This window comes from Cebus imitator, unplaced genomic scaffold (assembly GCF_001604975.1).
Source record: "Cebus imitator isolate Cc_AM_T3 unplaced genomic scaffold, Cebus_imitator-1.0 Scaffold36, whole genome shotgun sequence".
Lineage (NCBI taxonomy): Eukaryota > Metazoa > Chordata > Mammalia > Primates > Cebidae > Cebus > Cebus imitator.
Genome location: NW_016107351.1, coordinates 8,824,111 through 8,850,676, shown reverse-complemented (window position 1 = coordinate 8,850,676; position 26,566 = coordinate 8,824,111). Strand labels below are relative to the sequence as shown.

The 26,566-nt window shown below is 37.0% G+C and overlaps 1 protein-coding gene across 1 annotated transcript in view; it reads left to right on the top strand.

Moving 5' to 3' along the window:
• The window catches only part of LOC108301579 (eyes shut homolog), a 1,388,593-nt gene that overhangs the window by 1,341,019 nt on the left and 21,008 nt on the right, over positions 1–26,566 (top strand). Inside the window, exon 30 of the mRNA XM_017524691.2 lies at positions 7,121–7,293. Coding sequence (XP_017380180.2) covers positions 7,121–7,293 — 173 coding nt within the window. The remainder of the gene's footprint in view (positions 1–7,120; positions 7,294–26,566) is intronic.

Here is a 26,566-nt window from a genome sequence, read left to right as displayed (position 1 = left end):
AAAAAAAAAAAAAAAAACAACTTTCTCTTTTTAAAAAATTTTCCAGCTCTATCCACTGAAAAGATTTAGAAACAATAATAACAGTATCAATGAACACCTCTAGTGCCAAAACTCATCTCCAAATACCATTTTCCACTAAAATGAACCAAGACTTCTTAGAGAATTATACACTCAGCTCTAGGAGAGAAAATATATGACATAAACCTGGATATCCTTTTATGCCTGAAAGCAAGAATGTTAACAAAGATAACTATAGTTATTTTAAAACACAACAGGAGCCAACTTAAAGAGACTCCCACTTGCCAAAGATGAGACATTTTCAGAAAATTATCTTTCCATAATCAGAAAATATGGAAAATTTACTTGAAGAGTGTAGATTCTAAAATAAGCTCACATCTTCTGTTTCTTTATTATTTAAATAGCTGGAAAATAAGAGTCAGGGATAAGAATTCACTGTAAATTTTAATCAAGCCTCCCTACACTGTGGCTTAAGAGTACCCTCTTTTCTCTCTTGGTCTTTTTATAACTCAGATGTCAGTTACTTTCTACCAGACTCCTGAGAGCTACATAAATTGTGAATATTCCAAAAGGAAGGTTTATGTTCTCAAGTCATCTCTAGTTTAATAGTCTTTCACCCATACTGACTATTCCATATCACAGATATGTAAAAGCTACAATCAATTTCTTTAATTTCTATCAAATTAACAAAGCTATTTACACTTTTAGATCAGATTGTTTAGATTGCTGCAGGGGGTGGGAGAGGTAGAAATGTTAAAGGCAAAGGTTTGTATCACAGCCACCTAAACAACTTCCGACTTGTCTTTCGGTCTCCCCACCACTACAGTAAGTACATGGCAATTCCACTCCAGTTTGTCTTCTGTCCTTTGCTTTCCTTTGCTCCAACTGAGTCTGCAGGTTAAAACAAACCACATTTCCTTCCTGGTGTCAGGCAGAGTAATTTATCGTCTTAATTTGTTGTCTAGGCTCATGTTCATCCCAATGCAACCAGGGCCTACCATCTACTCCATGCAGCTCATGTAGTTTCCCAAAGACAGTTCTCTCCTTAAAAAGAATTCTGACCGTAGCTCTTAACATAGTAAAATGTTCAGGCCATTACACCTGGAGAACAGAACTAGAAATAAGACCTACAGACAACTGCCAGTATTTTCAATAGCATGTAAACCGTCATTTGATCTCATCTCTCTTACACTCTGTGAGTTATCACCAAGGACCTAAGTGAAGTATCGCACCAGCAAAGAAAGGAAGGCCGTGGGAAAATGTCAGCAGGTGGAATGATTATTATAGCAACCTGTCCTAGTAAGCATATTGAGTTTCAACATGCCATCACATTCCAGTGTATGATGAGGTTTATTTGTTTTAGCACTTGATTGTGTTTTCTTCAACGGTTTAAATTTTGAACATATCATTTAACATCTAGCAAATTTTGGCAGATAAAATGATATACATCATATCACACATTATTCACCCAACTTGTTACTCAAGTGGAAATAAACCATAAAGGAAAGAAACTTGATATAAATTAAGTCATTCAACACAGCAGATTACCTAATGAGAAGATAAATCAGCTATGTTTCCCTTTTTTATTTCTAGGTTTTCTGTCCAGTTCCATTGGTCTATGTGTTTGTTTCTGTACCAGTGCCACGCTATTTTGGTTACTGTAGGCTTGTAGTATAGTTTGAAATTAGGTATTGTGATGCCTCTGGCTTTGTTCTTTTTGCTTAGGATTGTTTCTGCTATTTAGCGTCTTTTTTGTTTCCAATAATTTTAGAATTTTTTTTTAATTCTGTGAAAAATGATGTTGGTAGTTTGATAGGAATAACATTGAATCTGTAAATTGCTCTGGTCAGTATTGCCATTTTAACAATACTGATTCTTCCTTTGCATGGGCAGGGAATGTTTTCCCATTTGTTTATGTTATCTCTAATTTCCTTCATCAGTGTTTTATAATTCTCATTTTAAAGATCTTTCACCTCCTTGATTCCGTATTCCTAGGTACTTTATTCTTTTTGTGGCTATTGTAAATGGGATTTCATTCTTGCTTTGGCTATCAGCTTGAATGTAATTTATGTATAGGCATGCTACTGATTTTTGTACAGTGATTTTGTATTCTGAAATTTTACTGAGGTTGTTTATAAGTTCTAGGAGCCTTTTGGCAGAGTCCATGGGATTTTCTTGGTATATAATTATATCATCTGCAAGGAGAGATAGCTTGAATTCCTCTCTTTCTATTTGGATATCTTTTCTTTCTTTTCTTGCCTAATTGCTCTGGCTAGCACTTCCATTACTGTGTTGAATAGGAGTGGTGAGAGTGGGCATCCTTGTCTGTTGCACTTCTCAAGGAAAATGGTTCAATCTTTCACCTGTTCAGGATGATGTTTGGTTATAGATTTGTCATAGACTTTTTTTTATTATTTTGAAGTATGTTCCTTCAATGTCTAGTTTGTTGAGGGTTTTTAACACAAAAGAAAGTTGAATTTTATCAAAGCCTTCTCTGCATCTATTGAGGTCACGATATCGTTTTTGCTTTTAATTCTGTTTATGTGGAGAATCACATTTATCAATTTGTGTATGTTGAGCCAGCCTTGTACCCCAGAAATAAAGCCTATAAAAGTGGATTCTTTATGTTTTCCCTTTACTATATTGCTATCTAGTTGTGCCTATTTCACTAACAACATGGTGCGCTTTCATGGTCCCAACATTTCCACAGGAATGGGAGACATAAAATGGTGACTAAGGGTGGACTTCCTCACTCATTAGCAGACTTAACCTCTCTGTTCCTCAGATTTCTTCTATGCAAAATGAGGACAATAATAGTACCTTTCTTATAAGGTTATAGAGAAAACCAAAAAGGTTAGAAGAGTGCCTGGCACATGGTAAGCCTCAAATAATGTTTGTCATTACTATAATTTTTTCTCTTTCACACCAGCACACTTACCAAAGCGTTGAAAATACCTCTCACACCTTCAACCTTTGCATCCCCACAGCCACTTTCCTATTCAGGACTTTTTCCTCCATCTGCTTTCTGATCCCAGCCTTTACCTATTATATTTATTCATTTATGTGTTTATTCCCTGAATAGTCAATTAAAAATTACAATATACCAAGAACTTCTTGGGGCCTTGGGACAATACTAAAAAACAAATATCTCTGCTGTCATGGAATTAATAGTCTAGAGTGCTGGGGTCAGAAAGCCATGGCATATGGGTCAAATATGGCCCACCACCTATTTGTGTAACTAAAATTTATTGGCATACAGCCACATCCATTTGTGTGTTTTCTGTGGCTGCTTTCAACAATGACAGAGTTTAGTTACTGCAACAATATCTATATGGCCCACAGAGCAAAACTGTAATCTGCCTTGCGCTTTACAGAAAACGGTCATCAGCCCCTTGTTTAGTAGCAAAAAATATGCTAAGATCTCACTAAGATTAACATGACATCACCAGAGAGCTTATTATTTCACTATGTGGTCATCCTATACATAACAGATTAATATTCTTAAAATGTGCCTCATTATTCATGTCATTTTCTATATATCTATCACTTAAAAGTTGAACTGAAGCCAGGCACAGAAAGACAAACATTGCATATTCTCACTTATTTGTGGACTCTAAAAATCAAAATAGTTAAACTCACGGAGATAGAGAGTAGAAGGATGAGTACAAAAAGTAGTGAGAATGAATGCACAAGGACTAGTATTGGATAGCACAACAGGTGACTATAGTCAATAATAATTTAATTGTACATTTTAAAATAAGAGTATAATTGGATTGTTTGTAATACAAAGGATAAATGCTTGAGGGGATGGATACCCTGTTTTCCATGATGTGATTATCATACATTGCATGCCTACATCAAAACATTTCATGTACCCCACAAATATTTGTGGGTACCTACTATGTAGCCACAAAAAGTAAATAGATTTTTTTTTAATTGAACTGTTTCAGCCTATTATTCAAAGTCCTTTGACACCTCCTCTCAATTTGTACGGGCAAACATCACTTTGGCGGCCTTCTCTAAACCTTACCTTAGTTTTCCCTAAGTATTTCACTAAAATTACTTAAGTGTTCATCCCACAGGCTCCCATAATACCCATTTTAGCACTTTTTCCATTTTACTAAAATTGTCTCCTTGCTAATCTGATTTCTCCAAAAAACAGAAGCCCACAAGGTCAAAAATGGAGTCTCCTGTGTTGTAAAATCTCAGTACCAAGCACAGTACTATGCTCAGTCCTAAGATAAGCACACATATCTAGACTGTAAAAAATAATCATAAATATTCTTTAAATAAATACCTACCACTCTTTGTTTTGCTTTTACATTGCCCACTATGTGGACACCTCACCTCACACACATACTTCTAAAATCTACTCTTCCTCAGGGCAGAGTAGAATATGTGGTTAAGGGAAGAAATTAACTAACATCAAGGGTTAGAAAAATACCACCCAAAGTAGAGAATAACTAATAAAGGCTTGAAATTTGTTATTATCTATATTTCACAGGGTGCTAAAGAAACCAAGGGACAAAAAGAAAAATCGGACTTTGCACAAAATCATTTCCATTAGAATTATATAACTAATTATACATTAAACACATAGCTAATTGTTTCAGACCTAAAAATTTTGAGAGAAACTATGAGTCTCTGATTCATTTGTTATTTTTTCAAAAAAGATTTCAGCCTACATTATATTATTCTTAATGTGATTTATCTACTTTAATATCCAACCAAATATTTTATTCCCATAACACTATGTTATATACCTTAAATATATACAATAAAGTATAAGTGAGCTAAATAAAATAAATATTTCACCATTGTGAGTTCTGTCTATAAGGCAGTGAGAATAATTTTGTTTTTAAGCTTTTTTTCAAGTAGAAAATGAACCACTAGATGGTGCAATCGTCACTTTTAAAAGTAATGACAGAGCCTTGTGTTTATTTAAAAATTATTTAAAAAGAATTTTTACTATAGTTTTAAATTTTTTTTTTAATTCTTGTTAAAAAATTCTTTAACAAGAATTTTTACTATAGTTTAATTTCATTTCTGAAATCATTTGCTCATTCTATTTTTTGTATAAGAGGTCTTTATACATTTTATACTCTTTGTGATCTTCAAAATAATCTGCAAAATATGTAATTTTGTAGCAGATTAACTCTGTATTTTGTTTGTCTCCACTTTTGAAAACCCTATACAATTTTCCAAACTTTTTTTGCACAACTATTAACTTAGATGCAACAAGCATATAAAGTCCACGACATGAATAAAAGGTCTAGGAAGGTTTAATCAGTTGCTGTCTTTCTCCAGCTTAGCAGATTCTGACACTTACACCTCACACCCATTCTAGAATGTGCCTTTTAGACTGGCACTATTTTTTGGTGGTTTATTACTCTCTGGCTCTGACAGAAATTTTAAATTAACCCTTTCTCTCATGTACCCCTTAGTATAGTGTTGCCAAGAAGAGGAAAGAAAGGAGGGGGGCAGCGGGGAGAGGAAGGGAAGAAAGGGAGGAAGGGAGGGAAGAAAAGAAGGGCAGAATAAACACAGGGTGCTCAGATAAATTTGAATTTCAGACAAACAACAATTTATCAAATATGTATATATAACAACAAGATATATAACAATGATACCGCAAATACTATTTATTTAAAATTCAAATACTGTATGGGGCATGTATTAGTCCAGTCTCATGCTGCTAATGAAGACAAACTTGAAACTGGGTAATTCATAAAGGAAAGAGGTTTAATTGACTCACAGTTCAGCATGGCTGGGGAGGCCTCAGAAAACTTAACGATCGTCATGGAAGGAAGCAAACATTTCCTCCTTCACAGGAAGGAGAAAGAATGCCCAACGAAGAAGCAAGCCTCTTATAAAACAATCAGATCTCGTGAGAACTAACTCACTCTCATGAGAACAGGATGGGAAAAACCACCCCCATGATTCAATTTTCTTCACCTGGTGCCTCCCACAACACGTGGGGATTAATTCAAGATGAGACTTAAGTGGGGACACAGCCAAATCGTGTCAGGACATACTTCTACCAATATTCATTGTTTATCTTGTGTTTAAATTTAACTGGATGGTCTGTGTTTTATCTGACAACTCTACTTTTGATGGGTCTATCAGAAAGTTTTCTGCTGCATGCCACTCAATATGATTCTCTCAACCCAGACAAGGTCTGTCTTTCAGCTGAGTGTTCTCCATTACCCCTCAGCCTCTGCTCCAGCAAGAAACCTCTTACTGCCAAAGTATTTTTAGCCAGCAGGACCCCTCTTGGTCAAGATCGATTTTTTTTTTTTTTTTTTTTTTTTTTTTTTTTTTTTTTTTTTTTTTTTTTTTTTTTTGAGATGGAGTTTCGCTCTTGTTCCGCAGGCTGGAGTGCAATGGAGTGCGATCTCGGCTCACCGCAACCTCCGCCTTCTGGGTCCAGGCAATTCTCCTGCCTCAGCCTGCTGAGTAGCTGGGATTACAGGCACGCACCACCATGCCCAGCTAATTTTTTGTATTTTTAGTAGAGACGGGGTTTCACCATGTTGACCAGGATGGTCTTGAAGATCGATTTTTATATGTCCTCAAGCTGATGTTCCTGACTATGAATCCCTTTCCTGGGATTCACTCACATTTGACTTGTGTCTGGCAGGTTTGCAGCTCCTTCTGCAACCACAGGAGCTGAGCCTGTGAGTTTGCCAATGCCAGAGAACACATAGCAAGCTGTCCAAGTGGTCCTGCTAAATCTCTTTTCACCAGGCTTGAGGTTAGGAGACAGCAACACCACGCACAGCTTTTTCTCTGGGTGCTGGTGTAGAAGTTGGAAGAGAGACTTACAATGCAATTTTGTCCAAAGAAATGATTCTCAGAAAATTCTCTTTCAATTTTTCCACTCTGAATCTTTTAAAGTCTTTGATGTGGATTTCAGTAATCCTACAACCAGTTATTAACTCATTACTTTGACAATGTAGATCTTAGTAGTCCAAATCACAATTAATTTTGATCTCTTGGAACTTCAGTTAAAATTGGTATGTTAGCATCAGGGCAATACATAAGTGTGTATCCATCTCTGCACAAGTGCTCAAACCATGTGGCTTTCTCTCTCAACCCACAGCTGCAACTGTACCACTGGGTGGAAAGGAGCATTCTGCACAGAGACAGTTTCCACCTGTGATCCTGAACATGACCCTCCACACAACTGCAGCAGAGGAGCAACCTGCATTTCATTACCTCATGGATACACCTGTTACTGTCCTCTAGGAACCACTGGAATCTACTGTGAACGAGGTGAGGCAGAATTTCAAATCATTTTGCTGTCCACAAATTTAACTAAAATTAGGAACTTCAAAGTCAGTTTTCTTTTTGGAAAGTAAAAAAGTACATATAATAAAATTTGAATCCACTCTCTTCTTTTTCTAGTATACTTGACATTACACAGACAAGTATTTAAAATTTAGTACAAAAAACACAGCTTTATTTTTAGTATTGCTTTAATTTATTAACTCTAAACTCCGTGTCTGCTTTGTCTAGATGTTCTAGATGTTTTGCGCCAAATGCAGTTAAGTCAAGTGAGCTTAAGTTCATAACTCAGTTCCAGATCCATACTTCATCTCTGTGAGCCTCTCCCTTCTGTACCTGTCATCTCACTCAAAACTCTCAGGAATATCACAAGACCATCGTCTCCAGAGGGAAATTTGAGAGAAGAAATGGCCCCAAGTCTAGTAAGCAACAATGTCCTAACCACTGGGGCAACTTATAGTAGCACCTCCGAGAGAGCACAGCAATCTGTGGGCGCTCCCAAGCTGGGCTGTGGCTAAGGGCTAAGGGCACTTCTAGGTCTGAGCCATCTTCTTTTAATCCCTGGCTGGGATCCAGAACAGCATTAGGGAATCCAGGAAACTCCTAGTTAAGGAAGATGGAGAGATTAAGCCAGGAAAATAAAGGGACATAAGGAACTACCTGCCATATCCTAGCTTCCTGAGACTGGACTATCTGCTCTTTCTCTATCCTGCCTCACTCAGCACCCAGAAGATGAAGCTTTAGCTCTCTCTTCCCTATTTTTGAAACAGAGACTGGGATAGAAAGAGTACAGGAGCCAATCACCAATTGTGCTATATCCACCTTTGCATTATTTGGATGTTTTATTGTAATATATTTATATGTGTGATAAAAAAATTAATACTTCTAGATTACTTTATCAAACATATTAATACAAACATTTTATTCCTATATTCCCTGAAATTCTACTTGTGTTTAATTCTCCAAAAGTTAAAATTGTTAATAAATGGAAGACATTTGGAGATTAGAATAATAGTAGTTTACTGGAAAAAATGTTTAATCATGTCGAAGAGTGTGATTATGAAATAATAAGATGACATTTTGTATCTGACTTACATAAATCAGTCTCTCATAATAACATTAGGGATCAATCTTGATCTTTAAGAAATGGAATTTCTTAATTCCTAGACTATGTCACACTCTTTCCTGGAGTAGAGATGTTGTGTTGCTTCCCTCTGCCTAAAATGCTTTCATCTTCCCCTCCACACCAAATGCTAACACTTCATCTTGCTAATTTAGGGAAGCCTTTCCTGATTGTCTTTCATAGACAATCAGCAACCATGCCTGTTGAGTGTCTAGCACCCATAATATAGTGCTGAGCAGAAAAAAAAAAATGGTTAAACATTTAAACTTAACAGCAATAATAAAAACTGATTGCGATGGTTTTCAAAGAATAGCTCCTTAGTGAAAGGCAAAGTACTCAAAAATTAACCAAGATGAGTACCCTTATAACTCCCAAAGGGATAGCTTTTAGAAATTGAAAGAAATAATAGGACAAGTAACATAGGGGCTAGTGAATTTAACAATAGGGCAGGCGACAGCTTTGATGCTTAAAGGCTCAAGCAATGAAAGTTTGGAAAATAGATTAGTCCAAAATTTGTGTGGGTGTGTGGATGTATATAAATAGATTATATAGACAGAGGACAGATGAAGATAGATGAATGGATGTATGGATAGATGATACATACATACATACATACATTCACACATATATATGTATACATATTGGAATAGTCAGAATAATGAGATTATTTTTACAGGTAGCCTAGAAGGTTTGATTAAAGGTGTCATAAAATGGGCGACATCCACACAGAATTGTAACACAAAGTTAACCAAAGATATACCTTGATATTCTATAAAATAACAATTTTGTTAGAATATTTTAGAATCCAGGGTACTTATTAAAATATTATACCAAAAATTGTGGTTCACACATTTTGCAAGATGGACAAATGTTCAGTTACTTTTCTTATACACTCCAGTCTTGCTTATTTGCTCATTTCTTTTATGCTATAGCTGTCTTTCCTGTTGTAACTTATGACTTACAACTATACATGTAACCTCTCCTAAATCAAAAAAATCTCCTCTCGGTTTATTTTTTCCTCATATTATTGGTAAACTGCTTTTTTCATGGACTAGTTTTAATGCTACTAAATTCTAGCTTTTGTGCATCAATGACATATAGCCAAGTTAGATTCCATAATGTGTTTTTGACTTTTAACCCAGCAAATATTGAAAATGTTTCCTTTTTGTTTTCACATTTTTTCCCTTCGTAGTATAATTTTCTTTTCACTCATTTTTCATTCCATAAAGAAAACCATACACATGGGCACTTTGAATGAAACAGGCAAATGTTCAAACTACTTAAACATTTTTCTCATGCCAACAATTCTTTATGGTCCAACAAGTCCCCGATTTCCATTGAAACTGATTCTTGCTAATAGAGAAGTTCAATTTTCAACCTCTTATAACACATGGGATGGTTTCCGGTCAAGTCCTTGATTTTCCTAATAGTAGAGAAATTGGTCCAACACACAGTAGATGGCAGTTTTGGGAATTATTACTGTATTTTCCTGTTTTCAAATACTCATTTTCAGGTGTATTTGGCCATGCAGAACACAGTAAGCAATGCACGTGCTTTCTTCATAGGAAAAAAATAAGCTTTAGTCTTTATCTCACTACTTTCAATCCCATCATGATAATTAATAGAGATGTAGTTACATCTGTATTAGATTTCCTATCTCTGTAAACTTATAATAATCATAAAAAGTAAAAGATAAGTAGGCACTAGCTATGATTCCTAGGAACACACATTTTACTTGTTTAGTCTTCTGTGCTCTTCAATAAAACCTGCTATATTATAAGTAAAACTCAGAAAGAAAGTGAAGTATATATAATAATTCTGAAGTTTATATGAATATCAAGCTTTTTGAGCATTTAAAGGCATAGCTACAGCAGCTAAGCCTTAGTAGAAAGAAACAGACACAACTTCCATTTCTAACCTTGAGCATTGCACAAGTAACTTAACTCCCCTGAACGTCAGGCTACTCACGTGTGAAAAGGAGATATTTAAGAATCTCTGTTCTCAGGGAAGTTTTGGCCAAAGTCTGGGGAGATTTCATTCTACTTGTCAAGTCCTAAATTATTACTAGTTTTCATAAAGCAATGAGTGAAAAGTTAAAAACTTTAAGAGACGTATCTACAAGGTTATTTTCTCAATCAAGTCCTTTTTTTCATTTCCATTCAAGTTAAGTAGAAAATACATACATTGAATTTTTAGCTCCCGATTTTGAAGTTTTCTCCTTCAAAATGTTTTACATACTGAGTCATAAATACCCTGCCTCCAATTATAGGAAAGCAGACAAAAATAGTGTTGGTTTACAAATAATCTGTACAAATAGGACTTGTTTGCTACTTCCCCTCAGGTGGGTCTGCCCACCATCTTTTAAACTGAGATGATTGACAATGATTAGATCCAACCACAAACTTGACTTTCTAATTTGGGGCACTAAGAGGAAGACTCCTTTAGTTTATAATCAAAATATTACTGGTGACAAGCAAGTCGAAATTCTCATGACCACAGTGGAAGATACAATGATCAGAAAACAGCTCATTATTTCATTTCCTCCACTTGATAAAATCTGTAAAGTTTACATTAACAAAAATAAAAAAGCAAGCCTTCTAGGTCCATGTTCTTATAGTAGCCAAGGAATATCACAAGGCAAATGGTGAAGAAAGCCCTATAGTCTGAGAGGTAGAATTGTCAAAGACCCTCCTAGCACACCTCCAAAAAGAGTATGAGAAGGAATCAATGAAATAAAGAGGCCTCCACAGTGCTTAGCATATAGCTAGAACTCTATTAGTATTAGTCATCTCCTACAGAGAAAGAAAAAAGTGTTAGATTACACTTGAGTAAAATGCAGGCTGTGTTCATATAGATATTTTGATTATTTTCATTTTAATAATATAGATTCATTTTAATAGATTCTTAAATTGAAATATTTTAAACCTCCCACTTTAAAAAGATGTTTTCTATATAAAAGATGTAAAGATTTTCAAACTATTATGATAAATGTAGTAGACATTAACTTTCTAAAATGACCAAATAAAATGTTTAAAACAACAACAATACTCAGCCAGGTGCAGTAGCTCATGCCTGTGATCCTAGCACTTTGGGAGGCGGAGGCAGGAGGATTGCTTGAACCTAGGAGTTCTAGACCAGCCTGGAACTGGAAAGAGCAAGATCCTCATCTCCATAAAAAAAAAAATAGAATAATTAGCCAGGTATGGGGTGCATGCCTGTAGTCCTAGCTACTCAGGAGGCTGATGCAGGAGTATCACTTAGGTCCACAATTCAAGGTCACAGTGAGCTGTGATCAGGCCACTGTACTCCAGCCTTCATGACAGAATGAGACCCTGTCTCCAAGTAAAAAGCAAACAACAAAAAAAAATTCATTCTCAATAGAGTAATAGCAAATCATTAAATTTTACATAATATTTGTGGAGAACCCACTCAGGCAATATGAAGAGATCCAAAGCAGTATAAAATAGTGTCCCTCCATTCAAAGAGCTAACTATTTAGGTTAAGACCAGGAAAAAGTTTGTAAAAATTAAATACAAGTATATAATTTAAATAAAAGTTCAGGGGAAAAGAGTAAGAAATATCCCAGGGTATTTAATGCTTTAATTGCCAGATCGATGATGCAATAAATGCATTACTTCTGGCTAGTTGGACCTAAACAGGCATTAGAAGGTGATATAATTAAATTAGGTTTCAAAGGATGGGTAAGACTTGAGTAGACTCATGGGAGAGGGAGATAGCTTTCCTAAGGTGAAAACCACTTCAGAAAATCATGCCAAGGAATAGAAGGATGGACTTGCATACATATGTAAACCCCTTCATCTCAAAAGAACATTTCTGGCAGGTAAGGTCTGAATTATTAAAATACCAAAGAGAACAGAAGATGATATGGTTTAGTTCTGAGTCCCCACTCAAATCTCATCTCGAATTGTAACCCCCACATATCGAGGGAGGGATTGTAATCCCAACATGTAGAGGGAGGAAGGGAATTGGATCATGGGGGCGGCTTTCCCCATGCTGTTCTCGTGATAATGAATGAGTTCTCATGAGATCTGATTGTTTATTAATATAAGGGTTTGGAAGTTCCTCCTTCGTGCTTCTCTGTCCTGCCACCATGTGAAGAAGTCCTTGCTTTCCACTCACCTTCTGCCATGATTGTTTCCTGAGGCTTCCCCAGCCATGTGGAACTGCGAGTCAATTAAACCTCTTTCTTTATAAATTACCCAGTCTCAAGTATTTCTTCATAGCTGTGTGAAAATAGACTAATACAGAAGATCTTTTTTAAAAAAAAAGCTCTAGATTTAAAAATCTCCAGGACTTGTTTAATGGGCTGGAATGTATGCCTTTCAAATAGATGGGTCTCAACATTTGTGAATTGGATGATGATTATTCAAAGTTTAAAAACCTAGAGGACATATGCACATAACCAATGGATCTGCCAAAATCTTCTGTAAATAAGCCTTTGAGACTCCTAAAACATCCATACATCTTCCTATACAATTTACCTGGCTTAATATTATTATGACACTTTCAAATAGCATAAGGGAGAGTTCAGAGTAAAAAATACATATACATATATGTATATATATACACACACACATATATATTTTTTAAGTAGCCAAGACACTGAAAGAAAAACAAAATATGCCTTCTTGCCAAGGAAAGAAAAAAATAGAAAAGATAAAGAAGGGACAGGAAGGAAAAAGCAAAAAGGACCAAACAAGCTAGTCTAAAACATGGCAAACAACTGTACATAAAGCTAGCTTTGGGTTTCTGGGAGTCTAATCAAAACATAACATACAACAGGCTGCTAGTCAATAAAAGAAAACATTCCAGCCATCACACCAAACACAGAGCACTATGTCCTGGCACTGAACTCTAATAAAGATGTATTGAACAAACTTCAATTTAAAAAAAGAAATTAAACAGTATAATATATGTTATCTTGGAGGACAATTTTCTAGAAAAAGAAGAGACTCTGTATAGATGGTCATTTCTTATACTGACAAAAGGCTATAATAATATAGGCATAATATTGTCACAGTACTGTAAATATATTTTCATAAGCTAAATTAACATAGTAGCTTGCTAATGATCTGGCATGTTACTAGAAAAATAGTGAATTATCTAGGGGAACAATTATTTAACACTCATTATTAGATAGTTACTCTTGGATATCAAGTGTGTCAGCCAGAAAATAGTCAAAAAATTAAAACCTGAAGTCCCTGTAGAAGTCCATGTATCCTAGTTATTGATTGAAAGGATCACTATATGCTTTATTTTTCAGATTTATAGTTGACAAACTCAATGTTTTATTATGCAAATTTTAAATTTTACCTTGGCATCTATTCAAACCCCCCAATTCCGCTTCACAAAACATGGAATAGAACACTTCATCCTAGAAGATTTGAGTAGCAGGAATCACCAGATGTCTTTGCCAATCACAAAACAATAGTGTGATTTTGTAAAATGCTTAATTTTTAAGCAACACATCACCCTGATGGGTCTCCAAAGATCATTCAGAACAAAATAGCCACCCAAATAACTAAATGACTTAAACTGTTAAATAGAGCTGTTTGGCATTATCCATCTGGGTCCTGAGGAAAGTGTGCCTAAAGGGATGACTTTATTTTTTTTTCAATAATTGATACTTAACCATGCCTTCTGTTAGTAATTAGACAACAGGTTTAAATGCTCATTCACGCAACTCCCAGTGGACTCTGACAATAATCCATGCCTCCAGCAAAGAAAGGCGCTCAGCTTTCATTTTTGCTACAGTAGATAGGTATGTACCTAGTTAATTAAAAATTCGTCAGACTGCTTAAGTTGAAATGGAGAGGTAAATTCCTAAGACTTCAAATAGTTAAGGATGGAAAAAAAAAGTTCTTTTTTATCCATTAGATTCTTATTGTGATAAAGTTTTAAGGAAAAACTTACTAGCCAGCATGAAATCATATGCACTTAGCCATTGACAAAAAGGCAAATAATAGATTAATACATGCTATAAAAAGTCTTAAATTATTCTTGCCTCTTTTTCTGTACTAACTGAACAAATCATGGCTATGGTACAGTAGGAAAGCTGTGGCTAAATTCAAAATGTTTTTTATTACAAAATGAAATTCAGAGCATTTTAATTAAGAATGCTGTAATTTGCTAAGAATGAAGCTAATTGCATGTGCAAAGATTATCCATTTAAACTCATAGGCTTATAGTATGTAGAGATAGAAACCTATCTGTTTATGAATGACATAGACTAAGCTTTGAGTCCATCTTAAGGAATAATGCTCTGGGAATTAATCTGTTTTAGAAATCTCGAGGTCCACCAACAAGAACAGGATGATTTTGTAGCAAATAACCTTCAGTAGGAAGCGATTAAATAGATGTGCTGCAATAATCAAAATTAATGTATCCAAGGTAAGAGTGGTGCAATTTACAAAGCATAGGGGAAACTTGCAGAACTTTAGATTTGGAGGGAAAAAATACACTTTAAAAGCAGAGGTGCAGGTCAGCAAATGATGAACCAAGAAGCTACCAGCTCTCCTTTCCCCACAAAGACACCAAGTTAACAATAATATGTGGACCACAATACATCTATGAGAATGCTAGAGACCAGTTGAGAAGCTATAGCACTAAGGCTATTGTAACACAGAGACAGAATTCCAGTGAAAGGTGAAGGAAAATATGTGGCATTTGTCATACACATTTCTGTCCCTTCCTCTACGCAGCATAACATAGAGCAACTGGAAGGAATCCTCTATATGAGTTCTCCTCCTTTGAGACAGAAAATAAACAGTAGACAATGAGTCCAATGTTCTGGCTTGTCTGAGGGCTGCCCAAGGGACTCATGTCTGTATCACCTGACTCAGAGTGCTGATAGTATTGACACAAGAATTCAGAAGCTGCTAGACACAAAGGTGAGTGTAATGTTAGAAATGCAGTTCAGCAAGCAGATTCCAGGGAGAGTAAGAGATTAGCAAGGGTTTGAGAGGTCTTCTAGCTGGGCTAATTAAAGAAGGTCTCCTCCTGTACAAAACTAGTACATAAAAACTGGGATAAGTGGGTATTTTTCAAATGCCCAAACCCCAACAAAAAATTATAAGGCATACAAAGAAACAGAGGAACATGGCTAAATCAAAGGGACAAAGTAAAACTCCAGAAACCAACCCTAACAAACGCAGATATATGAGCTGCTTAACAAGGATTTTAAGTAACTGTCACGAGGATCTCAATATGTGAAAAAGATAGCACAGGCAACTAAAGAACAGGAACATTATGCATGAACAAAATAAGATGATCAACAAAGATAAATAAACTACTAAAAAAAACCCAGAAATTCTATAGAAGAAAAACACAAAAAACTAAACTGAATAATTTATTATAGGGGTTTAATAGCAGACTTGATCTGACAGGGGAAGGAATTGGCAAACTTGAAATCAGGTCATTTAAAATTATTGATAGATTTGGGCAAGAAGGCCAACCAGACACAGCCAGGTGGAACAGCTGCCACCAAGGGACTGAGACAAGTGGCATACAGGGCTAACATATCTTCAGAGGGAAGGCACTGAGAGCAAACTGAGGAAAGATACAGAAGCCAACTGAAGAGGGAAGAAGTTGAGGCCCCTGGAGGAGGCTACTATGCACCAGTACTCGTTCCTAACCCCCAGTGACTCTGGGAGAATGGGTGAGTTGAACTGGCAAGGAGCAACCTACTCTCACCACAGGCCTCTAGAATCCTGGCAGCAAGAGACCCCTCAACCACCACAGACACTTGAGTTGGCAGGGAAAGCTACTTGGAGAAGTGATGGGGAAGCACACCAGCTGATACAGAGCCCAGAGGGTTTGGAATGGGAGCATCTATAGCAGAGTATGGCCAGGGGATATTGTTTGGCTCTGTTCCCCGCTTGGGCTCAGCTGCCCAAGGCTGTAGGATCCCACCTCTTGCATCAGCATGACCTGGATGTGAGACATGGAGTCAAAGGAGAGCGTATGAGAGCTTTAAGATTTGGCTGCCCCACTGGAATGGGGACTTGCATGGGGCCTGTAGCCCCCTTGTTTTGGCAATTTCTCCCATTTTAAATGGGTGTATTTACCTGTACCCCCGTTGTAAATCAAAAGTGATTAACTTGCTTTTGATTTTACAGGCTCATAGGTAAAAAGGACTTCCCTTGTCTCAGATGAGGCTTTGGACTATGGATTTTTTAGTTAATGCTGAAATTAGTTAAGACCAAATCCCCCCTTGAATTGTGATAATCCCTGTGTGTCATGGGAGTGACCCAGCGGGAGGTAACATGGGGGTGGGTTTCTCCCATGCTGTTCTCATGACAGTGAAGAATTATCACGAGATCTGATGGTTTTATAAAGGGGATTTCCCCTGCACATGCTCTCTTGTGTGCCACCATGTAAGACGTCCCTTTGCTCTTCCTTCATCTTCCACCATGATTGTAAACACTCCCCAGCCATGTGGAACTGTAAGTCTATTAAACTTCTATCCTTTTTAAGTTACTCACTCCCAGGCATATTTTCATTAGCAGCATGAGAACAAACTAATACACAAGGGTTGCTATCCTCCCAAATTTGACTTGCTTCCTTAGAAGACTTTAGATCTTTAGGAACTGTCACACCCGAACTCTCCAGGGCAGTCTTGCTCATCAGACAGAGCTGATCTGACCTGAGCACCCCTTGATCTGCTGGCCTCTCCTGGGGACCCAACCTGGCCACCCACACATACTTGCAGGGCAGGCTTGTGTGCACTGGGGGCCAGTATCATAGCTCTTGTGCTGGCAGAACATGCCTGATTACTGGGGCACTCCAGCAGTCAGTCCCCATGGCCACACACCAACCTGCCTTGTCTCTCCCCTCACTGCAGCTTTCCCTGTGCCCATGGCCATCCCCAACATTACCTTGCTGATACGTGTGTGTGAGGGCAGATTTTGTCTTCCCTGTCCTGCTAGCATGTTGGTGTGCATGCACCCTGCCCTACCCCTGCTGCCATAACTGACCTGATAAAGCTGAAAAACACACTACGAGAATTTCAGAATGCAACTGCAAGTACTAATAGGAAGAATAGACCAAGATGGGGAAGGAATCACAGAACTTGAAGATTGGCTTTCTGAAATAAGAGAGTCAGACAAGAATAGAGAAAAAAAGAATGAAAAGGAATGAATAAAACCTCTGAGAAATACAGGATTACAGAAAGAGACCAAATCTACAACTTATTGGTATACCTGAAAGTGATGAGGAAAATGGAAGCAACTGGGAAAAGGAATTTCAGGGTATCATCTATAAAAATGTCCCCAGCGTAGCTAGAGAGGCCAACATTCAAATTCAATACATGCAGATAACCCAGTAAGATACTTCACAAGAAGATCATCCCCAAGACATAATCATCATATTCTTCAAGATATAAATGAAAGAAAATGTGTTAAAGGCAGCTAAAGAGAAAGGCCAGGTCACTTACAAAGAGAAGCCTATCAGATGACAGCAGACCTCTCAGCAGAAGAGTTTGGGGGCCAATGTTCAATATTCTTACATTCCAAACAAGAATTTCATATCCAACCAAACTAAGCTTCATAAGCAAAGAATAAATAAGATACTTTTTAGATAAACAAATGCTGAGGGAATTCATTACCACCAGATCTGCTTTATAAGACCTCCTGAAGGAAGCACTAAATATAGAAAGGAAAGACCATTACCATCCACTACAAAGACACACTTAAGTACACAGACCAGTAACACTTTAAATCAACCACATAAATGAGTCTGCATAATAACCAGCTAACATCATGACAGGATCAAATCCACACATATCAATACTAACCTTAAATGTAAATGGGCTAAATGCTCCAGTTCAAAGCCACAGAGTGGGAAGCTGGATAAAGAACCAGGACCCAATGGCATGCTGTCTTCAAGAGACCCATCTCACATGCGGTGATAGCCATAGGCTCAAAATAAAGGAACGGAGGAAAATCTAACAAGCAAATGAAAAACATAAAAAAAGCAGGGGTTGTAATCCTAATTTCAGACAAAAGAGACTTTAACCCAGCAAAGATCAGAAAAAACCACGAAGGGCATTATGTAATGGTAACAGGTTCAATTCAACAAGAACACCTAATTATTCTAAATATACATGCACTTAACACAGGAGAGCCCAGATGCGTAAAGCAAGTTCTTAGAAACCTACAAAGAGACTTAGACTCCCACACAATAATAGTGAGACTTCAACACCTCACTGACAATATTAGACAGATCATCAAGGCAGAAAATTAACGAAGATACTCAGGACCTAAACTCAGTACTGGATCAAATGTATGTGACAGGCATCTACAGAGCTCTCCACCCAAAAATAACAAAACATACATTCTTCTCATTGCCACATGGAATATACATACTCTAAAATAGACCACATAATCAGACATAAAATACTCCTCAGCAAATGCAAAATAACTGAAATCATAACAACCTGAAATCATAACAACCACTCTATAAGACCAGAGTGCAATGAAGTTAGAAATCAAGACTAAGGAAATAGCTCAAAACGAAACAATTACATGGAAACTGAATATCCTGTTCCTGAATGAGGGAATAGGATAAATAATGAAATAATGAAAATAATGAAATTCATGCAGAAATCAAGAAGTTCTTTGAAACTAATGAAAACCAAGATACAACATACCAGAATATCTGGGACACAGCTAAGACAGTATTAAAAGGAAAATTTATATCACTGAACACCCATATCAAAAAGTTAGAAAGATATCAGTGTAACAACCTAACATCACAACCAAAATCACAACTAAAGAACCAAGAGCAAATCAAGCCCAAAGCTAATAGATAAAGAAATAACCAAAATCAGAGCTGAACTGAAGGAGATTGAGATACAAAAATAGTCATTCAAAAGATCAACAAATCCAGGAGCTGATTTCTTGAAAAAATGATAATAAAATAGACCACTGGCTAGACCAATAAAGAAGAAGAGAGAAGATCCAAATAAATGCAATTAGAAATAACACAGGGAATATTACCACTGACTCCACAGAAATACAAATAACCACCAGAGAATATTGTGGACACTTCTATGCACACAAATTTGAAAACCTAGGAGAAACAGATAAATTCCTGGATATATGTACCCTCCCAAGACTACACCAGAAAGAACCTGAATCCCTGAAAAGATCAATAATGAGCTCCAAAATTAAGGCAATAATAACTAGCCAACCAACTGAAAAAAAACCCAGGACCAGACAGATTCACAGCCAAATTCTACCAGATGTACAAAGAAAAACTGGTACCATTCCTACTAAAACTTTTCCCAAAAAATTGATGAGAGGAGACTCATTCTGAGACCAGCATCATCCTGATACCAAAGGGTGCAGAGATGCAACAACAAAAAAAAGAAAGCAGTAGGCCAATATCCTTGATACACATTGATGCAAAAATCCTCCACAAAGCATTGGCAAACCAAGTCCAGCAACACATCAAAAATCTTGTCCACCGAGATCAAGTAGGCTTTATCCCAGGATGCAAAGTTGGTTCAAAATATGCAAATCACTAAAATGTGATTCATCACATAAACAGAACTACTGTCTTTAGTTCTGAAACCATGTGATCATCTCCATAGATGCAGAAAAGGCTTTCAGTAAAATTCATTACCCCTTCATGTTAAAATCTCTTAATAAAAGAAGTATGGAAGGAACATACCTCTAAAATAATGAAAGCCATCTGTGACAAACACACAGCCAATATCATACTGAATGAGGAAAAGCTGGAAGCATTTTTTTTAAAACCAGCACAAGACAAGGATGCCCACTCTCACCACTCCAATTCAATATAGTATTGAAAGTTCTGGCCAGGATAATCAGGCAAGAGAAAGAAGTCAGCCAAATAGGAAGAGAGGAAATCAAACTGTCCCTGTTTGCAGATGACATGATCCTATGCCTTGAAAACCCAATAGTCTCAGCCCAAAGATTCTTTAAGCTGATAAACAACTTCAGTGAAGTCTCAGGATACAAAATCAACATACAAAAATCCTAGCATTCCTATACACCAATAACTGAGATACCTCCTCACACCTCTAGGATGCCTATAATAAAAAGAATAACAATTTTTTTAGAAAAAGAGGATAAGTGGTAGAAAGAACTCAGAGAAATTGGAACCGTTATATATTGTTGTAAAGACTGTAAAACAGAGCAGCCACTGTAGAAAAGTTTGGCTTTTCCTCAAAAAGTTAAATATAAAATCACCATATAACTCAGAACTTCCACTCCTAGATATATACCCAAAAGAACTGAAACCTGAGACTCAAACACATGGTTGTATGCCAATGTTCACCACAGCATTATTTGCAATAGCCAATAAGTGGAAACAACACAAATGTTTTTCAACAGTTGAACAGGTAAACAAAATGTAGTACATACATTTAATGGAGTAGTATTCAGCCATAAAAAGGAATGAAGTTCTGAGACATACTGCAATATGGATAAAGCTTGAAAATATTATTCTAAGTGAAATAAGCCAGAAACAAAAGAACAAATATTGCATGGTTCCATTTATATGAAACATCTAGAATAGGCAATTTTATAGAGACAGAAAGTAGATTAGAGTTTATCAGGTGCTGGAGGGGGAAGGGGAGAATGGAGAAATTGATTAATGGTTACAGGGTGTCTGTTTGGGGTGATGATAAGTTTTAGAAATAGTGGTGATGGTTGCACAACATTGTGAAAGTAATTATTGCCACTGAATTGTACACTTAAAACGGTAAATTTTGTTATACATGTTTTACCACAATAAAAAATTTCAAAAAAATATGAAATATATTTATGTGAACATACATACATATGTGTTTATGTATTTGTATGTGAATGTATGTATGTACATACCTATATAACATGGTTTTGTCCACTGAAAAGGCTAAGAGGCAAAGACAACCCAATAGCAATGAATACACTTAGCACCGAGATCTTGATCTCGAATACCATTCCTCTCTAAAGGGAACCACAGATCATCCAAGAAATGGCTTAATCCATGGTTTGGGCACTGTAGGTAAAACAAGACCTAAAACAGATTGTTATAGGAGACAAAGATAAACCTTTTCAAAAAATTATTGATACTTATTACCAGGACCCAGGAGTCAGATTGAAGAGGTTCCCACGAGCCAGATCTGGGATAATTTCATTACCAAAATAATTAGACATAGTAGTAAATTATAAACCACTGGAAAAAACATAAATTATTTTATACCCATAGTAAATAGATGTATGAATAAGATGGATTAGATAGATGACTAATAGATGAGGGAGAGAGAGAGGGAGAGAGAGGATAGATAAGTAAACGGGAGATAAAGGAGGAAGCACTCATTCTAGCAGAATGCTGAGAGATGACTGGTAATTGTGGAGAGACTGATAAAGTTGGAAAATTATCATTTTGCATCCATCAAAGAAAAGATTGGTTCAGGCTAGAATCATCAACAGACTTTAAATCTAGGAGGTAGTACTGACGAAAAGTCAATTTGCATGGTCTTACAATTATTTCTCCACCAACTGCATATGAATTGCAAGGGGAAAAAGTCATGATTATACAATGAACCATTAAAAGTAGAAAAATCAGTCAATACCTTGACCAAAGTAATTAATAACTTCACCAAAGAGGGACAGATAGACATCATTTGCCTACAGATGTGATTCCTTGAGGAGAATGCATTATTATCTATCTAATGTTAAGGCCAAAAATGCATAACCATAATCTAATCATAAGGGAAAAATGGATAAACCCAAAATGATGAACATTCTTCTCAAAAAATGAGAAGAAAATATTATTTCAAAAAATTAATGTCACAAAAGAAAATGAAAGGCTGTGGAAACATTCTAGGTTAAAAAATATTAAATGGATATGACAATTCAATGCAGCATCTCAGTTTAGATGGGATTCTGTACCCTAACGGAGAATGTTACAAAGGACATTATTAGATCAGCTGAAAAAATTTGAATATTAAAGTTAGACTAAACAAGAGTATTAATGTCCAATTTACTGAAGGTGATAACTGATAAGGTGTAGTCATGCAAGAAAATATCTTTTAAGTTTTTTAGATATAATGGGCCGTAATGTATGGAACTGACTTTCAAATAATTGAAGTAAAATATAAAGAAATTTTTTAAATAGCAGAAATGAACAGCTAGATACAGCTACATAAAGCAAATGGGTAGACTTTTTAAGAAAAGGTGAATCTAGGTACAACCAGCTTAATTATTTATTGTATGGTCTATCAGTTACTATAATAGCTGTGTTAAAAATAACATCTCCTGTTGGCTAACAAGATGGCTGAATAGGAACAGCTCTGGTCTGGAGCTTCCAGAGAGATCACTGCAGAAGATGGGTGATACCTGCATTTCCAACTGAGGCACCTGGCTCATCGCATTGGGACTGGTTAGACAGTGGGTACAGCCCACGGAGGAAGAGCAGAAGCAGGGTGGTGCATCGCCTCAACTGGGAAGTGCAAGGGGTCAAGGAACTCCCTCCCCTAGCCAAGGGAAGCCGTGAGGTACTGTACTGTGAATGATGGTGCTATCCAGCCCAGATACTATGTTTCTCCCACCATCTTTGCAATCCACAGACCAGAAGATTCCCTCGGGTGCCTACGCCACCAGGGCCCTGAGTTTCAAGTATGAAACTGGGTGGCCATTTGGGCAGACACTGAGCTAGCTGCAGGAGATTTATTTTATACACCAGTGGCACCTGGCATGCCAATGAGACAGAACCATTCACTCTTCTGAAAAGGGGGCTGAAGCCCAGGAGCCAAGTAGTCTAGCTCAGCAGATCCCACCCCTATGGAGCCCAGAAAGCTAAGATCCACTGACTTGAAATTCTCACCATCAGCATAGCAGTCTAAAGTCAACCTGGAATGCTCAAACTTGGTGGGGGAAGAATGTCTGCCATTACTGAGGCTTGAGTAGGCGGTTTTCCCCTCATGCTGTAAACAAAGCAGCCAGGAAGTCTGAACTAGGCCAAGCCTACCACAGCTGTGCAAAGCTGCTGTAGCCAGACTGCCTCTCTAGATTCCTCCTCTCTGGGCAGGGCATCTCTGAAAGAAAAACAGCAGCCCCAGTCAGGGGCTTACAGATAAAACTCCCATCTCCGTGGGACAGAGCACATGAGAGAAGGGGCTGCTGTGGGCACAGCTTCAACAGACGTAAACATTCCCGCCTGCCAGCTCTAAAGAGAGTAGCAGATCTCTCATTACAGTGCTCAAGCTCTGCTAAGGGACAGACTGCCTCCTCAAATGGTTCCCTGACCCCTGAGCCTCCTAACTAGGAGACACCTCCCAGCAGGGGTCGACAGACATCTCATACAAGAGAGCTCCAGCTAGCTTCTGGCAGGTGCCTATCTGGGACGAAGCTTCCATAGGAAGGAGCAAGCAGCAATCCTTGCTCTTCTGCAGCCTCCACAGGTGATACTCAGCAATCAGGGTCTGGAAACTCCAGCAGACCTGCAGAAGAGGGACCTGTTAAAAGGAAAACTAACAAACAGAAAGGAATAGCATCAACATCAACATAAAGGACGTCCACACAGAAACCCATTCAAAGGTCACCAACATCAGAGACAAAAGGTAGATAAATCCATGGAAATGAGAAAAAAAAAAAAAACAGTACAAAAAAGCTGAAAATTTCAAAAGCCAGAATGCCTCTTCTCCTTCAAAGGATCACAACCCCTCACCAGCAAGGAAACAAAACTGGATGGAAAATGAGTTTGATGAATTGACAGAAGTAGGCTTCAGAAGGTGGATAATAATGAACCCCTCCAAGCTAAAAGAGCTTGTTCCAACCCAATGCAAGAAAGCTAAGAATCTTGAAAAAAAAGAGGAATTGCTAACTAAAATAAGCAGTAGAAGAGCATAAATGATCTTATGGAGCTGAAAAACAAAGCACGAGTTTCATGAAGTATATACAAGTATCAAGAGCTGAATAGATCAAGTGGAAGAAAGAAAATCAGAGACTGAAGATCAACCTAATAAAGTGTGAAGGCAAAATTAGAGAAAAAAGAATGAAAAGTGATGAACAAAACCTCCAAGAAATATGGGACTATGTGAAAAGACCAAACCTACATTTGATTGGTGTACCTGAAGGTGATGGGGAGAATGCAACCAAGTTACAAACACCCTTCAGGATATTATCCAGGATAACTTCCCCAACCTAGCAAGAGAGACCAACATTCAAATTCAGGAAATACAGAGAACACCACAAAGATTCTCCTCAAGAAGAGCAACCTCAAGACACATAATCGTCAGATTCACCAAGGTTGAAATTAAGGAAAAAGTGTTAAGGGCAGCCAGAGAGGAAGACTGGGTTACCCACAAAGGGAAGCTGATATCACACCACTGCACTCCAACCTGGGCGACAAAGCGGGACTCAGTCCCAAAAAAAAAAAAAAAGAAGCTCTTTTAACAGATATTGTATAAAGCATTAAAAACTATAGAAGAAAGTTAAGCGTGCTATGATAGGACATTACAAGTGGGAACACCATCATTTGGTCCCAAGTTTTGAGGAGCAGATACTGCTAGAGCCTAATCAGTGATTTTAAGGGTGGGGACGGGACACTGATTAAAACAAAAAAGTACTTCCATAGTAGTACATTTAGTATACCAGCCTGTAACTTACCCCTTCACCCTCATTAAAGCAGCAAGAAAGAAAATAAAAGTGCCCTTTTTCCTTTTTAAAATGCACTTGGTGTAAAAAAATAAAGATGTATGCCCAATATCATGGTAACTCAAAGACAGCTTAACTGATGAATTAAAAATTAAAGATTGGTTGAACATAAGATGTAGAGTATACATGAGAAAAAATATAATAAGAGAAGCTGCTAAATTATATTTGTAATCCAGGTATTTTTATAGTTCACTATTTGGTGTGTGTTTTGGAGGAGTACTTCACTATTTTCAAAACCTAAAATGAGAAAATATGTTCACAAAAGATGCTGGCTTGTAACATCTGCAAATCTGCTCATACCATTTCCCTCACTACTGCTGCCTCAAATTGCAGCCTGGTGGCTTCCACAACCTCCAGACAACCCTCCTGTCAGGGACCTTATCCATTACTGCTAGAGACATCAAAGTGCCAAAGTTCAACTGTTTTTTTTGTTGTTGTTGTTGTTTTTCCACTCAGAAATCTGGAGACTTCTCTCCTTTTTATATTGTGGTTGGTTTGAAGAATACTCAAACAGTTCTTCTCTAAACTCAATGTCTGTCATAATCTGAATAAGAATGACTCTTCTAGTATCTTTAATTGTAGTTTCCTCTACTTTCCTATGCTGAATTTGAGTATAACTTGGGAGACAAACTGTGCATAAAATAAGCAAACCAATCTAACTGGCAAATATCATAAAGTTCACAAAAACTTCCCTGCCCTTCCATCTGGCAACTTGGAGGCTTGGTTACTAGGCAAACCTGTCTGCAAAACTCTTTAGTATGAGTAATCTCTTAGGAAACTTGTACGTCTTGAATGTAAATAGATTTCTTGCCCAACAAACATAAAACAGATCAGAAGATATAACTTAGGTGCAAGCTGATATGCCTGCCAAACTATATTTGAATTCTAATCAGCATTCTAATTCCTTCCTGCAAAATCTTAGCCTAAGTCAGAGGTTGTCTGAATCACTGTGCAATGAGATACTAAATTTTTCTTGTTGTCTAAGAGTTCAGGCTGAGGCCTCAAAGCTAATATGTATAACACAAGTCTAAAAAGTTTATGAACGATGAGATATCACTATGCATCTGCTGGAACAACTAAAATTTAAAAATGACAATGCCAAATGCTGCTGGGGATGTGGAGAAACTAGGTCCCTCACACATTATTGGTGAGAATATAAGATGGTATACAACCATAGAAAAAAGTATGGCAGTTTCTTATAAAACAAAACATACACTAACCATGCAACCCTGCAACCACACTGTTGGGTATTTATATCAAAAAGGAAAAACTATATCCACACAAAATCACATACATGAATGGTCTCAGCAGAGTTATTATAATAGCCAAAACCTAAAAACTACCCAAATGTCCTTCAGTGGATGAGTAGTTGAACAAATTGTATAGAATCATCCCATGGAATACTGCTCAGAAATAAAAAAAAATTATTGACTCACACAACAAGGAT